Source organism: Physella acuta, unplaced genomic scaffold (genome assembly GCF_028476545.2).
Source record: "Physella acuta isolate Inbredline_101_S28 unplaced genomic scaffold, ASM2847654v3 ptg000522l, whole genome shotgun sequence".
Taxonomy (NCBI): Eukaryota; Metazoa; Mollusca; class Gastropoda; family Physidae; genus Physella; species Physella acuta.
In genome coordinates, this window is record NW_026732041.1 from 165083 (window position 1) to 182306 (window position 17224).

Below are 17224 nucleotides of genomic sequence, written 5' to 3' on the forward strand. Positions count from 1 at the left end.
TTTAGTTTTCAGTTGATCAATGGGGCACATGTTTACACAAGTCACTAGTGTGTACTTATTTTTTTTCTTAATTCAAGCAGATCTAGTCTCGGTTTGTATTGCGTCACGTGACCAGCCGGGACTATTAATAACTTGGATCGGTGGGTGGAAGAGGTGTTTATGAATAATGTGCTGTGTGTGTGGGATAGATCTATCTACCTCGCTGTGGTAGTCTAGCCAGCTGGGCCAATCAATGTTGGGTGGATTAAAATCATTTGGCGGTTTTTTTTTTATACGTGTAAACAAACGATCAACAAAACGTGTTTTAACGTGGGAGGTGGGGGGGGGGGGGGCCGGCGACCCGTTAAGACGACACAAAACACACTCATGTAGTAATAGTGAATCGATCTTCGCCCTGAATATCTCATCAAAGAGTTGATAACCCATGTTACAATCTAAAGCTCCAATTCTGAATCGTCTGTTTTTGTTTGTTTTTTTTTTTTTTTTTTTTTTTTTTTTTGTAAAACATTTTGTCTTTATACCGAACATTTAGACGTAAAGCTATGTAAACCCCTACTAACACATTACAAAGCGGAGCTTTTGTTATTTCTGTTTTATACGTTTGGGACTATATCTAAATGAACTTTGTAACGTCTAAATGGAAATGAAAAGTTCCAAAATATTTCTGTAATATAGTATCAAGTTAAAACTTACTTCAGTCAGTGTGTACGGTTTTTTTTTAAGTAAGCCTCGATATACGTTCTCAAATAAAGTAGCCTTGATATACGTTCTCAAATAAAGTAGCCTCGATATACGTTCTCAAATAAAGTAGCCTTGATATACGTTCTCAAATAAAGTAGCCTCGATATACGTTCTCAAATAAAGTAGCCTTAATATACGTTCTCAAATAAAGTAGCCTTGATATACGTTCTCAAATAAAGTAGCCTCGATATACGTTCTCAAATAAAGTAGCCTTGATATACGTTCTCAAATAAAGTAGCCTTGATATACGTTCTCAAATAAAGTAGCCTCGATATACGTTCTCAAATAAAATAGCCTCGATATACGTTCTCAAATAAAGTAGCCTTGATATACGTTCTCAAATAAAGTAGCCTCGATATACGTTCTCAAATAAAGTAGCCTTGATATACGTTCTCAAATAAAGTAGCCTTGATATACGTTCTCAAATAAAGTAGCCTTGATATACGTTCTCAAATAAAGTAGCCTTGATATACGTTCTCAAATAAAGTAGCCTCGATATACGTTCTCAAATAAAATAGCCTCGATATACGTTCTAAAACAACTGGAAGCTCAGTTTCAAGTAGCTAGGAACTTTTACAAGCTGAGTCATCACGTGACTTGTAAATGTTCGCCTAGTTCCATGGGTGATATTAATGACTCATTAAACAATCAAGTTAACAGATGGGCGGGGTCAGCTTTTATTCTTAGTTGAAGACAAGGCAATCAACTATCATCATGCCAACATCACGTCAACTTTCACCATCATGCAAACTTTTACCATCATTTCAACTATCACCATCACACCAACATCCAACATCACCCCAACATCCAACATCACCTTAACATCCAACACCACCCCAACATCCAACACCACCCCAACATCCAACATCATCCCAACATCCAACATCACTCCAACATCGCCCCAACATCCAACATCACCCTAACATCTAACATCACCCCAACATCGAACATCCAACATCACCTCATCATCCAACATCAACAAAACATCCAACATCACCCCAACATCCAACACCACCCCAACATCCAACACCACCCCAACATCCAACACCACCCCAACATCCAACACCACCCAAACATCCAACACCACCCCAACATCACACCAACGTCCAACATCACCCCAACGTCCAACATCACCCCAACGTCCAACATCACCCCAACATCCAACATCTCCCCAACATCCAACATCACACCAACATCACCCCAACATTCAACATCACCCCAACATTCAACATCACCCCAACATCCAACATTACCCCAACATCCAACATTACCCCAACATCCAACATCACCCCAACATCCAACATCACCCCAACATCCAACATCACCCCAACATCCAACATCACCCCAACATCCAACATCACCCCAACATCCAACATCACCCCAACATCCAACATCACCCCAACATCCAACATTACCCCAACATCCAACATCACCCCAACATCCAACATCACCCCAACATTCAACATCACCCCAACATCCAACAGCACCTCAACGTTTAACCTTATCAGCGTTATTAAAACAGCCCAGTTAGCCGGGATGCGACAGTGAATAAATGAGTATTTGAGCAGAGAGGATTTGGACGAGTTTTATTAGGTGTAGACAAACAGGTTCTCGGCCAACTTGGCACATCAAACATGGATCGATCCCGATAAAATAAAACGATACTTGTTTGGGTCTAACACATTCATCACGTTATCGAATTGGAGAGCGAATTTTTATGAAGTATCGAAATTGCCATGATAGAGTTTTATGTGAACTACGATAAATAGGTTTTGACTTTGTAATATCATATGTAAATTTATCAAATGGAGATGAATTACTATGTATGTTAAGAGTACTTCTAATTGGAACTGAGCATCTATTGTCGAATTCCTTCTTGAATGATTCTGGCAAAATGTTTTCGGAAATAAATCTTCCCCACAAATTGAAATCAAACGAATGTTGCGAGTCCAGTGTAGTATACCTCCACAATATATGTAAAGTATACCTACACGATATATTTAATAATAATATCCATTACAAACTGTTTCGTTATCTGAATGAGCATACGCCTTAAATCTAGACAATGATGAGGTTACACGACACTGAAGCCTAAAATATTTGATTTGTTCAGATAATAGACACTACTCTGAAATGACTATTAAACCGGTGAGCATTTGACCTTTCCATCTAATTACTCATTGGCTGGGAGCCGTGGGAGGGGGAGGAGACGGCATGCGCAAGAATTCCGTTATTTTCATAGTAGGTACCACCAGCTCGTGCGTTCAAACAAGGTCACTGCGTACTTTATTCGGTTACCTTTCCCTGCAAGGTTCCAGTTTCATAATTTTTCACTCATAAACTCTGAACAATGTTTGTTTTGTTTTCAAGTGAATTTAAAAAAAAAAAATTGGCACTTTATCTTGATATGTAAGACGTAGCGGTGATGCCATTCGTTCAAACTTTACGTTCCTCCGGCTCCTCACCCACCCCCTCACGTGCTGGCGTGATATCTACCGCGGCGGGCAACACACCGGCTACACAGCTATCTATTGCCAGTTGGCCGTTTGTTTTCTGACCTCATTTAAAAAACACGTTCTGTGTGTCATTGTGAATCAAATGTAGTAGGGCTATACCTTTAAACATGGGTTCCCTGTGTGTTTTGTTTAGGAATAAAATTTGGAGAAAAAAATGGGTTAAATATTATAAGCACGGTATAAATGTTTCAATAATTTCGTTGAATTATCTCTTGCGTGAGTTGATGCAGATGTTGCTGCTTAGTTCGTGAGTCAACACGAATTCTCTCCCCTCCTGTTGTATATTCTCACTTGCGTTGAGTTTTTTGTTTTAAAACTGTTACATTTGTAGAAGTGTTTAACTGAAATATGTTAAGCCATTTTAATTATTTGCCCCGTATGTGTGTGTATATGTATATATGTATGTATGTATATATATATATATATATATATATATATATATATATATATATATATATATATATATATATATATATATATATATATATATATATATATATTCTCCTCTGCTCACACATAATATAGGCCCACATGAAGCATATCTAAAATTGACAAAATAACAAATTTACAAAGCAACATGATACATTTTTTTAAACTAATACCTTGCATCTCTTGAGAAAAACTAGTGCTAATTTTGTTTCGTTTACCATGCCTAATTTGTGCATCACAAATGTTAAAGAAAAAAAACTAGCAAACCTCCTCACCTTCTATTTTAAGATTCAAGTCTTTACTTTAAAAAAAATTCCGCAACTGTTTTGAGTTAAACCTATCTGTAAGCAGTTATAAAATAATTAATTGAATGCTGCATTTGATTAAAGTGCTCATTAATTTTCCAACCCCCCCCCCCCCCACCCCATGTTTTTTTTCACCCCCCCCCCCCCCCCCCCCCCACACACACACCCTCTAGCAACCACCTGCACAGCCAACTTAACACCATCCACAAGCTGTTTCTTTTAATAAATTCACCAGGCCATTTGTACTCACCACATACACATGAAACACAAGCCGTAAACATACAGGCTGCACTCAACTGGCCGTATGAGTTGCACATAAGGCAACACAGAGTACTCACTTTCATGGCCATTAGTTTTGTTGTTTCACTGTTGCTCACTGCTGTGGAGTAGATGTATGTTGTTGTATCATGTTTTTCTTCAATGGAATAAATGTTGTTTCACCATATTTTCATCTCTGGAGTAGATGTTTATGTTTTCACTGTGTGTTTCATTAATGGAGTAGACATTTGATTGTAGTCAACATTTGGTGTCTGTAAGTGCTGCATGCTTTAATATCCCCGGAATGTTTTGACTAGGTGTTTGTGCAGTTTTCTTTTAAAGGGAACACAATTATAGCAGTAGAGTACAGTAGTTTACACTTTTATTTAACCTGAAACATAGGTGTGAATAGGAATGTAAGGTATTCTATAAAGTGAACACAATTATAACAGTAGTTTACAGTAGTTTACACTCTATATATTATGAACTAAAGCATAGATATAAATAGGATTGTAAGGTTTTCTATTATAAGTGAACATAAAACATTGAGTTCAACTACATATTTTGTGTAAACTAAAAGTACAGGCAAGAATAGAAGTATAAGTGTAAGGTTTTCTTTAATTAAGTGTAAGGTTTTCTTAAATAATTGTAAGGTTTTCTTTAGAAGTTAACACAGTCATAGCATCTAATTGCAGCATGTGAACTTAAAGTAATAAAACATAGGCATGAATAGAAAAGTGAATATTTTTGTTTTTAGTTTTTTTTTTCTTTTAACAATAATATAAGCGAATAATGTGGACAGTTTTCAATAGCATAAAAGATTATAAAAATAATGTTTGATTTTCTATATTTACAGCTTAGTTTAGGTCTTCAACAATTTATGTTACTTCAATAACAATTTTCTTTCTGTAATTGAACTTACAAATATCATTTTCATTTAAAAGAAACTCAGTTCAACATTTTAATGAATATAAGGACTGTTAGGGGTTATTAAAATTAATTATTTTGAGTTCAAATATGATGACAAACTAAGGTTTATTTTTATTTAAAGAACTATTATAATATACAACTTGGCCTAGTAAAATTAGTTGTGCAGTTGTGTTACCTTATAAAAGGGGGGAGGGGGATATAATGGGGGGGGGATAACTTAATAGCTTACACTGCAGTAAAAACTTGTATTACTCTTGTAAACAACAATAAGCAAGTGTTAGTCATCCAGGTACCTGTAGAGAACACCTGGTAGTCTTGAATATCTCCACTAGAAAGTCATACTCTAGTGCAGTGTGTATGGATTTTACATAGACAACATTTGTTTTTTCTTTGGATATTTTAATTTTAACAGCAATTTTTTTTTCATTTTTTTTTTTATCAATTAAAAAAAATATTTGTTTTCAAAATAACTACAAAATGTAAAAAAAAAAATTTTTTTTTTAAACTTTAAGAAAATTTGTAGATTTAAGCAAAGTTATTATAAATTTACAGACATTACTTGAAAAATAGGCTATTTTAATTTGCGTATTTTTTTCTGAATACCTTCAAACACCAGTACAATGCAGATATTTAATAGGTTTTATAATTGCTGTCCTGTAATTATTTTTTTCATAACCTATCTAGATTTTTCTTTCAGATTTATCAGAAATTTTTTTTTTTTAAATCACAAATTGTTTTATTTCATCTAGAACTTTTTCCCCATTATATTTTTAATAAAAAGCAGAAGCCAGAGCCGCCAAGGGTGAAGGAGATAGAAGAGGATAGGATTATGCTCCGACCCATTGGGCCGGGCATGCAAACATTGGAACCAGAGAGTGCACACACTGGGACACTAGGCAGACCTACGACGCCAGGATTCCCCACAGGACCTGGTGAGTACCTACAGAGTTTTAAATTTGAGTTTTATTCAACGTTAATCAAACTTTTTTTTTAAATTTTATAAATTTCCATAGTAACTTGCTAGTTCCTCTTTTTTTATGACCTTTAATATGAAATAAAAATATGTTGCTGTTTTTTGTTATGTTGTATGTAACATTCCTTTTAAGTTTTGTATTAGATTACTTTTATATTGTAATAACCAATTTATTTTTTAAAATAACTTGAAAAATTAGATTATGTAAAGAACTTACTATAGTTTAAAAACAAAAAATATTATTTGCTATTATTTAGAAGCCTATGATTTTTATTCAACATACATCAAACATTAAGACCATTTATACAACCCACACCAAACATTAACACACAACCCACACCAACCATTAAGATCATTTATACAACCTACACCAAACATTAAGACCATTTATACAACCTACACCAAACATTAAGACAATTTACACAACCCACACCAAGTATTAAGTTAAATATTATTAACCCTTTGAGCCCGCCAGGCCGGTAAACCGGCTTCAACATTAGGCATATATGTCCGAAAAGCCGGTTTTCCGGCCTGATGATCTAGCGTCATATTCGTAGCGGCCTGTATACCGTCTAATTAAATATAATTAGCGGAAGACTGACTAAAACTGCGCATATGTCTTTGAGTGCGGGATTATGATTTTAAAAATTGATTTTTAGGAAAAGTGAAAGTGTTTACATTTCGTAGTAATGCCGCCGAAACGATAAGCTGAGCCACAGCCGTCGACTTCATCACAAAAAGTTGGTGCAAAAGATGAAGCAAAAGACCGAAATATCAACAAAAGAAGTAGAATGACTGCATCTCAGGCAATACAACTACTTATTGATTCTGTTGAAGAAGATAATATTCCTGGTCTATATTGTGATGATAGTGACTTTGAATTTGAGACTGAACACAGTGACATTGAAATTGACAGTGACAATGAAACTGTTCAAGTACGTTCTGATGCACGTGTTGCCAAGGACAAAGACTTTCCGAAACGAAAAAAATAAGTTTACTGGTGCAAAACATGCGAAGTTTTTCTTTGCATCGGGTCCGGCAGTGATAACTGTTTTGAAATTTATCACACAATAGTGGACTTCTGGCGATGAACTAGTATGGCCAGATATCAATAATAACAAAACAATTACTAAACGTAAATTGCTTTCTTCTATGTTTTATCAAAACAATAATTATACGTTCGTTTTATATACATTGTTCTGTATAATAAAGAATAAAGAATTTCAGAATCTTGCTGCATTGGTGTTTGATCCTGAGTCTGGATACCAAATTTGGCTTGATTATCTCAAACGGTTCAAAAGTTATAGGCAAAGTTAGAAGCAGATAAGTGAAAATTGGTTTGGGCCTGGGAGCTCAGGAAATGGGAGAAACTAGGCCAGGGAGGCCAGGGCTCAAAGGGTTAAGACCACTGAGGCACAACCTACACCAAGTTGTTATAAGAAATCTTGAGCTTCAATGAATGCTTTAGTTAGCTTTTTCATGCCCTTTGCTACATGAATGGTTTGCATTACAAGCTGCTTAAGGTGTTTTTTTTAATAACTGTTTTGATGTGTAACTAAATGCTTACTACAGACATTTTTTAAGAGTGTACAGCACTTATTTAAAATTCTTTACAAAAACAACAAGCAAATTAATTGTTTTTTTATACTCTTTTTGGTAATCGCATAATGTAATTGAATTCCACATTAAGCTCTATGCATTTCCTACCCACCAAACACAAATGAGTACTTTGATGAATGGTTTTAGTGTTTTGATCTGGTTGTTGTAACAATAATGTTGTGGTGTGCTGTTGTGTGTTCCTGTTGTTGCTGAATTGCATGTTTTCCACCACCAGCAACACCACCCTTTCCCGTATCGCCCCGGACCCCGTACCAAAACTCAGGTAAAAGATTTGAATCTCTGCCTCTCGTATATTCCTTGCTTTGAGGTCAACAAATCTCTAGCACTTGATGATGCCTGAATGAGCTCTCCACACTACTACAGCTTCTGCTTTTATCTAATAGAAATATCTAATTATTTTTTTTTTTACAATTACTTCTCTGTTTTTTCATAAACATAAATTTAGACTTCGTTATATTTTCTTACTCTGACTTGTCAGTGATTTATAAATAAACTATTTAAATATTGAAGTATTTATATCCATGCATAACCAACAGTGATTCACACAAGAAGTGAGTTCTAATCAATTCACTTATCCACACACACTTTTCTAATTTATCTGTATCTTTATATTTTCATCACCTTAGAGAATGATCATTATTATTTTTTTCTAAGAGCAATTTTTAATATTTTTGTAGACTAGTTAGTGAAAAGCACTGATAACAGAATTTATATTTAGAGCAATGCTTTTTCAACACCAATTTTATATTGTTAAGCTTGGCATTACGTTTACAGATTAAAGATTTAAACGTTTAGTATAAACCAGCGTACAGACTTTCCGTCATTAATTTACTCAAACTCAAAATTTAATAAATATGGATAAACAGTGTAATACTTAAACATGCATTATCTTTGGAAGGTGAATTCACACCATGGAATTGTTGAAAAAGTATTGAAAAATATGTTTTCTAATTGTATGATTATATACGATCATCATAACTAGTATGTGATGATTATATCAATGAGAGTTAAAATACAGTTTTAAGTGTTTTTGTACACTTATTGGGAGTTAATAGTATATAACTACTATTTTTATGGTTAATATTTTTCTGTTTGCCTTGTTGCATTATTTGCTTGCCATTAGCTTAATGATTTGCATGTTGATCTAATGAAACCCATGATAGATTTCTAATAGCATAAATTTAAACTTTCATTAAGAAAGATTTCCATCAATATTTTTAAGTAAAAAATGTCTCATGGGTTTTATTAGCATTGTTTGCTATTGTGAATTGAAAACCATACCTTTTTTAAAAATCAGTATTACTTGCCAGTTATTTCTTTGTTATAATTTTATATTGTAAGTTCAACTTCAAAGGACACTTAAAAAAAAAATTAGAAATATCTGAAAGAGTAACTGGCCTTGTTTCTACACACACACCATGTATTTATTTATTTATCTCTGCCACATTTCTTTTTGTTTTTGTTGGCATCACTTTAGCTGCATCTCCAACTAGTGTCTTTAGTTCTCAGCCAGCTCAAGAATTTCACTTTGCGTCAGGGAGTACAAACTCTCTGCACCCACCACCCCGCATGGGGGTGCGTCCACCCCAAATACGGGGTGTGGATGTTGCACACCTCACAATTAACGAAGGCGTTGTTCTAACAGGTATGAAAGAAAATTACACAAAGTGTTCCATTTTTGTGAGGTTATCTTTCTACAAACAGCAAAAAGAAAATATAGAATCTAAACTAAACCATGATGAATTTTTTTAATTTTACTCATCTATTGTCAGAAACAAATATTAGTCATAGAAGGCTTCTATTCAAAATTATTTTCATATTGTTTTAATAATCTGCTTGGCCAGGTAAAGGGTGCAATGAAGGGTTAATTTATTTTTGCAGCACACTTTGTGAAATTTTGTTGGCTAGAGTATAGCACTGGGTTTATGTGATTTAACTTTAGAAGATTTATGTTTTTTCTGCTCACTGCTATATGTCTGCTTGCATGTGTTTGTGGTTTGTGGATGCATTTTGGTTGTTTTTCAATAAAAATCACAAGTCTTGTATCATTAAATTTGGGTTTTAGTTAATAGTTGAATCACTTTGAAATTATGAAGTAAATCTATATTAGTTCATAATTAATAGACTTATTTGTTATACAGAAGAATGCATTAGCTTATTTCTGTTAAATTCATTTTTAAAAACTTTTATCCAATGGAAAAATTTAAGTATTTTAAACATAAGAACATGTTTGTGTTTCAAACATTTAGGTGATATATTATTTAAAAAGTTAACGAAATTATATTTTTCATTGGAAAACACTCTGCTGCTTGTGATAATCATTGTTGTGATACTAATTATTTTAATGAGCTCAAGCTGCAGTGCAATCATCTGTTTTGTTTTGTTTCTCCAGGAGGTCAAATCATCAGCCCCACTGGAACTCTGCAGGCTGCGCCCATGCACCAGCACCAGTCTATTCAGTACCAGCAGTACCAACAGGTAGGAGATCTCTTCTTACTGATATACAGTCCATGGTGTTGTCACTCTAGAGGGTCATTACAGGGTCATCGTGTCACTAAAGGGTCATGGTGTCACTAGTGGATCATGGTGTCTGTAGTGGGTCACTAGTGGGTCATGGTGTCTGTAGTGGGTCATGGTGTCACAAGTAATTCACTAGTGGGTCATGGTGTCACAAGTAGGTCACTAGTGGGTCATGGTGTCACAAGTAAGTCACTAGTGGGTCATGGTGTCACAAGTAAGTCACTAGTGGGTCATGGTGTCACAAGTAAGTCACTAGTGGGTCATGGTGTCACAAGTAAGTCACTAGTGGGTCATGGTGTCACAAGTAGGTCACTAGTGGGTCGTGGTGTCACAAGTAAGTCACTAGTGGGTCATGGTGTCACAAGTAGGTCACTAGTAGGTTGTGGTGTCACAAGTAGGTCACTAGTGGGTCATGGTGTCACAAGTAGGTCACTAGTGGGTCATGGTGTCACAAGTAAGTCACTAGTAGGTTGTGGTGTCACAAGTAGGTCACTAGTGGGTCATGGTGTCACAAGTAGGTCACTAGTAGGTTGTGGTGTCACAAGTAAGTCACTAGTTGGTCATGGTGTCACAAGTAGGTCACTAGTAGGTCATGGTGTCACAAGTAGGTCACTAGTGGGTCATGGTGTCACAAGTAGGTCACTAGTGGGTCATGGTGTCACAAGTAGGTCACTAGTAGGTTGTGGTGTCACAAGTAAGTCACTAGTGGGTCATGGTGTCACAAGTAGGTCACTAGTAGGTCATGGTGTCACAAGTAGGTCACTAGTGGGTCATGGTGTCACAAGTAAGTCACTAGTGGGTCATGGTGTCACAAGTAAGTCACTAGTGGGTCATGGTGTCACAAGTAGGTCACTAGTGGGTCATGGTGTCACAAGTAGGTCACTAGTGGGTCATGGTGTCACAAGTAGGTCACTAGTGGGTCATGGTGTCACAAGTAGGTCACTAGTGGGTCATGGTGTCACAAGTAAGTCACTAGTGGGTCATGGTGTCACAAGTAAGTCACTAGTGGGTCATGGTGTCACAAGTAGGTCACTAGTGGGTCATGGTGTCACAAGTAGGTCACTAGTAGGTTGTGGTGTCACAAGTAGGTCACTAGTGGGTCATGGTGTCACAAGTAGGTCACTAGTGGGTCATGGTGTCACAAGTAGGTCACTAGTGGATCATGGTGTCACAAGTAGGTCACTAGTAGGTTGTGGTGTCACAAGTAGGTCACTAGTGGGTCATGGTGTCACAAGTAGGTCACTAGTGGGTCATGGTGTCACAAGTAGGTCACTAGTAGGTTGTGGTGTCACAAGTAGGTCACTAGTGGGTCATTGTGTCACAAGTAGGTCACTAGTGGGTTGTGGTGTCACAAGTAAGTCACTAGTGGGTCATGGTGTCACAAGTAGGTCACTAGTGTGGCATGGTGTCACAAGTAGGTCACTAGTGGGTCATGGTGTCACCAGTAGGTCACTAGTAGGTTGTGGTTTAACGAGTGGGTTATGGTGTCACTAAATGGTGATGGTGTCAATATTGGGTCATGGTCAAACTAGCAATGTTCCACCTGTCATTTGAAGTAGAGTTCATGTGTTTCTCTGACCTCATTCTTGTGTGATCAGCATTATGCTCAGTCAGTTCAACATCACCTACTTGAGTATTCACGCAGACTATGGACTCAAACCCAGGATTTGAACTGGAAACTTTTGGGCTAGCAGTCATGTGCTCTACCATCCAAGTTTTGTCATTTTCTATTGACTTCTCAGAACCAAACATGACACTTCAACTGGGCCAGTTGTATACCTACCTCTCAGCCACAGACCATGCAAATGACATAAAGAATCCAATATTTTTATAATAAATTTGATTTCAATATTCAAATAAAAATTACAACTATTGAAACATTTTGTGGTAGGAAAACTAATTAACCAATTAGGAAGTGAGAATGTTAAGAGTTCATTTTTGTCCTTGTCCTCTAGTCAAAGTCCTTAATTTTTGTCCTTGTCCTCTAGTCAAAGTCCTTAATTTTTGTCCTTGTCCTCTAGTCAAAGTCCTTAACTTTTGTCCTTGTCCTCTAGTGAAAGTCCTTAATTGTTGTCCTTGTCCTCTACTCACATCTTCTAATCACAATCATTAATTGTTGTCCTTGTCCTCTACTCATAGTCCTTAATTTTTGTCCTTGTCCTCTAGTCACAGTCCTACCAGACCCAGTCAGGTCAGTCAGGACATTTGGACGGCCAGGGACAAAACTCTCTACACATTGATACCAGTCCTAAGATGTTGATCAGTCCCTCTGCTGGGAGGTATGTGTCTTTAGTTATTTATCTGTTTGTAATTCATTAGACTTTAATATAGTTATGGCTGCTTTTAAGAATTTACAACTAACTTAAAATCTTGAAAATATTTTTTGTCTTTTTGAGCTTTAGCAAAGGAACCAAAAAATCTTGCCATTAATATTTCTAACGTCCTTAAACAAATGAACCTACACACCTTACCATTAATATTTCTAACGTCCTTAAACAAATGAACCTACACACCTTACCATTAATATTTCTAATTTCCTTTAAAAAGCAACCTAAAAATCTTGCCATTAATATTTCTAATGTCCTTAAACAAATGAATCAAAAAATCTTGCCATTAATATTTCTAATTTCCTTTTTCAAATGAACCTAAAATTCTTACCATTAAAATTTCTAATTTCCTTAAATAAATGAACCTAAAAATCTTTCCATTAATATTTCTAACTTCCTTTAACAAATGAACCAAAAACAGTTTCCACCACTACCTATGTTCCCTCTAAGCTGCGCGGTTGCACGGCCGCGCAGTAGTTTTTAACTGCCGCGCAGTCATTTTGTAAAATAAATGTATCCTTATATAAGACTTTTGGAACATCGCGCACACAAAGTATACATTGCACACCATCTTTTTGACCACCGCTAATGTTTCTTGCATCTACCCCCAGCCCCCCTTCACCTGGTAACTTCAACACACTGAGACAGCAACTGTCCTCCGCCCACTCCATGTCTGGCTCTGTCATCAGCCCTGGGCCTCACTCTATGACTGGCCAGAGCTCCCCGAGTGTTTACTTTGGCTTGTCAAGACGAGGAAGTCTGTCATCATTGGCAGGTAAGGGAAACAACTCATCTCATCTTATGGTCAAGCTAACCTCATCTTACCAATACATTTTTAAAACAATTTTTCTTTACTTTAGGATCTATAATGAAGTCTAATAAGCTTGATTTTTTTTTTTAAATAGGCGTCACTATAAGAACTAAATAATCACTTCATAAACATACTGTACTTTTCAAACTACCAAAAAAGCCAGATTTTCTTTAAAAAAAAAGCTTATCTACTCTCTTAGAGTTACAGAAAAATAGTAAAATAACTTTTTCAATACCCCTAATACTATGACATAGCTTATTTTTAAAACTATATAGCAACTTTAAAATTCCTGGTGTAAAAAAAAAGTTGTCTTGGTGATATTTCAGATTCTGACATGGTACACACTACACCAAAGTTTGTGAAAGACACATCCAAATACTGGTACAAGCCAAACATCTCTAGGGAAGATGGTGAGTGCTCAAAGTAACAAATACACAATCATACATGCACAATAAAAAATAATTAATGATTAATGGTTGATCCTACATGTTACCCAGCAATAATCAACTATTTTAAATTTAAAAACTATGTTTAAAATAATTCAAAGCAATTGAACTATATTTAATTCTTCTTTTGTAATTATAAATTTTAGATTATTTCTGTTCAATTTATTGATTAAATTATTTGATTAAATTGACCCATGAGTAATTGATCGTAAAAATATTTTCAGCAATTCAAATGTTGAAGGATAAACAACCAGGTACCTTTGTGATCAGGGACAGTAACTCATTCCCTGGAGCTTTTGGCTTGGCCCTCAAAGTGGCCACAATCCCACCTAATGTTCAGGCCAAGCCTTCAGGTAACAGTTACCTGTTTAAAACTACTTGTCACTGAAATTGTATTAAAAAGTTTAAAAACAAATATTTCATGACCTCCTAAACTAAGTCATCACACAATTTCTCATTTGTCTATACTAGTCTTATTCTTTTCCACTATACATTCTATCTTAATATCATTTCATTATTCCATTGTTACTATTGTCTTTAATATTTAAATGCTATTCCATCAATAAGTCACTTTTATAATCTATATATATAATTCTCTTCTGGGAGACGCTAGAAAACAAGCTGTAAGCGCGCTCCCTACCTCCCCACCCCTACATGGTCTGGTGAGCTGTGGTTCACTCTAAATGTTTACAAGCAGAGCCGGGTTTAGTGACGACTATTAGGGGCAGATAATTTAGTTTGAAACAATTTTAAACGTAAGGGGGGGGGAGTAACTAAGTGGAGTTTACTGTAACGGAGGGGGGGGGAGGAGGGGGTGGGGGGGGGGGGGGTTATCGTCCTTAATGAGCTACTTATAGTGTTTTAAAGAAAAATTGTCAGTGGCAGCATTGGTACTGTTGAATTCACAAATTATGAATTACTGAAAAGTAGAAAAAACAACAACTAAATAGCGGCGTATGATATGCTGCGGGTCGGCTCATTGTTAATAAAAGCAAATGTAACTGTTATAAAATAAACTTTATTATTATTATTATTTATATCATTATATATAATATTATTATCTCTCATTAATTAACCCCCTTGATATCATTTACCTGTGAAGCTTGTCCTATGTTTCAGACAGAATTATTATTGTTGTAGTGTAGACTAATTTTTCCAACATTTTTTTCTGCAGGTGATCCACTAGCAGATTTAGTTAGACATTTTCTAATTGAGCCAACACCTAAAGGTGTCAGATTGCGAGGATGTAGTAATGAGCCAGTATTTGGTAAGAATATTTTCATACTTTTTTATTTGAAATATTAAAACTGTTGCTCTAATAAATTGTTTTTACGTTTACAATATTTTGGTGACTTATTTACATCTCTATAGCCTTTTTATAAATCAACCTTTTTGTTAATCATTTGTTAAGGTTTTTCTTTTTTCTTTTTTTTTCTTTTTACAAATGGTCAAAATATCCACTCTTTTTATTTCATAAACAGTAGGCCTAAAGAATTTGACATTTATATAAGCCTATAACACTATGACTTTTTCACCTAACAGGTAGTTTGGCAGCCCTTGTGTATCAACATTCTATCACACCTTTAGCCTTACCTTGCAAACTTGCATTACCTGAAGCAGGTATGTCTATCATTTTAAACCACTTTTTTTATCAACTTTTTCATAAAGTTTTTAATTGTATTGAAAAATGCTTTTTTTTAACTTTTTCGTCAAGTTTTAAATTGCTTTGAAATGCTTTTTTTTAAAAACTTTTTCGTCAAGTTTTAAATTGCTTTGAATAATGCTTTTTTTAAAAACTTTTTCGTCAAGTTTTAAATTGTTTTGAATAATGCTTTTGTCAAAATACATTTTATCTACAGATGTCATTGATGGACTTATGACACCAGAATCTCCGTTGAGCAGTACTGAACTCAACTCAGCAGCAACATTGCTAGCACAAGGAGCAGGTAGGTTTCTACAAAAATAATTCCAGCTTACTATTTTAAAGTGGAAAGTAGACTGTCTATTGTGTTGTATTAACACTAACAGTCCATGCTGTATGGTCTACTACCTGTACTTGGTGAAGATAAATACTATGTCAAATTCATTAATATCCTGTTTGCTTTTTATACAAAATTTATATATACTTATAAACTCAAGGTTTTTTTAAACAATATATACAATATTTGTTGAAAAAAATATGCTGTTTGCTTTCTATACACATTTTTTAAAAAGGTGTATGGGTTGTATAATTCATTTCAAATGCATTCTAAACAATATTTGGTATAGGCCTGCATGTTTTACATATTAGATACTAAATGTATTTGTAGGCCTATTCCATTCAATTAAATATTCTATAAATTAACCATTTTTTTATTTTATTTGTTCCTTTATTGTCTCCCCAGCCTGCAATGTGATTTATATCAATTCAGTTGACATGGAGTCACTGACAGGACCCCAGGCAGTGGCTAAAGCTGTCAAGATGACATTTGACAATGTCGTATCAGGGAGGACAACTATGGTTCATTTTAAAGTGTCCAGCCAGGGTATAACTCTCACAGACAACAACAGGAAGTGAGTTGATTCAGTGGCTATTTATTACTTCAGTTTATGTCAAGTCTATCAAATATAAGACTTCTATTAAAACACTGGCCTGGCTATACAAGATTGTTCAATACAAGTTTTGCTTTTATTAGTAGGGCTTCTGTATTATTGCCTGGGTAAAATTTATAATATACATTATATAAACATATATACAAGCAACAATTTAGCTTTCAAGTTTTCTCGTGGAAATTTTCATAAATACCAAATTATCTTATAAAAACGTTTGGAGAAAAGTCATAATTAATGTTGTAGAAATATGCAAAATGCTTGCACTAATTAAATGTTTTTCCTTGATAAGATTGTTCTTCAGACGCCACTACCCTGTGAGTGCAGTGACTTACTGTGGAATGGATCCACAAGACAGAAGGTTTGTAGAAAAACAAGCTTACAGCTGACATCCTTGCATATTTAAACATTGTTTTTTGTTAACATTATTACCATTTTCTTACAACTTATATTATTTTATCTTAACTGTTCTCTAAGCATGTGAATTCAAGATGAACATTAACATTAATTTACATAGATGACTGCACTTTTATTCTGATTTTTCAGATGGAAAAGAGAATTGGATGCCCCAGGTTCACAGGGGGATGCTAGGTAATTTACACTTTTTAGTCTTTATGAGTATAAATTTTCTCACATTAAGTTGAAACATTTTCACCATTAATTTTGGGATTAAGTTTTCTTACATAAAATAATACTAAGTTTAATTTTTTTTTTTTTACCTTTGTATTTTTAATTAGGAAAACTTATAATATTAGCTAC

The 17224-nt window shown here is 35.0% G+C and overlaps 1 protein-coding gene across 11 annotated transcripts in view; it reads left to right on the forward strand.

Annotated features, from left to right (window-relative positions):
* The window catches only part of LOC131945075 (tensin-1), a 163170-nt gene that overhangs the window by 143181 nt on the left and 2765 nt on the right, over positions 1-17224 (forward strand). For 7 of the 11 annotated variants that reach the window (XM_059306047.1, XM_059306054.1, XM_059306049.1 and 4 more), the window contains 14 exons: positions 5961-6111; positions 7987-8034; positions 9250-9417; positions 10165-10250; positions 12459-12571; positions 13231-13394; positions 13757-13840; positions 14101-14229; positions 15051-15143; positions 15419-15496; positions 15736-15822; positions 16261-16429; positions 16758-16826; positions 17012-17056. In XM_059306047.1, coding sequence (XP_059162030.1) covers positions 5961-6111; positions 7987-8034; positions 9250-9417; positions 10165-10250; positions 12459-12571; positions 13231-13394; positions 13757-13840; positions 14101-14229; positions 15051-15143; positions 15419-15496; positions 15736-15822; positions 16261-16429; positions 16758-16826; positions 17012-17056 — 1484 coding nt within the window. The remainder of the gene's footprint in view (positions 1-5960; positions 6112-7986; positions 8035-9249; positions 9418-10164; positions 10251-12458; positions 12572-13230; positions 13395-13756; positions 13841-14100; positions 14230-15050; positions 15144-15418; positions 15497-15735; positions 15823-16260; positions 16430-16757; positions 16827-17011; positions 17057-17224) is intronic. The other 4 variants (XM_059306048.1, XM_059306050.1, XM_059306051.1 and 1 more) reach the window with 3 other exon arrangements.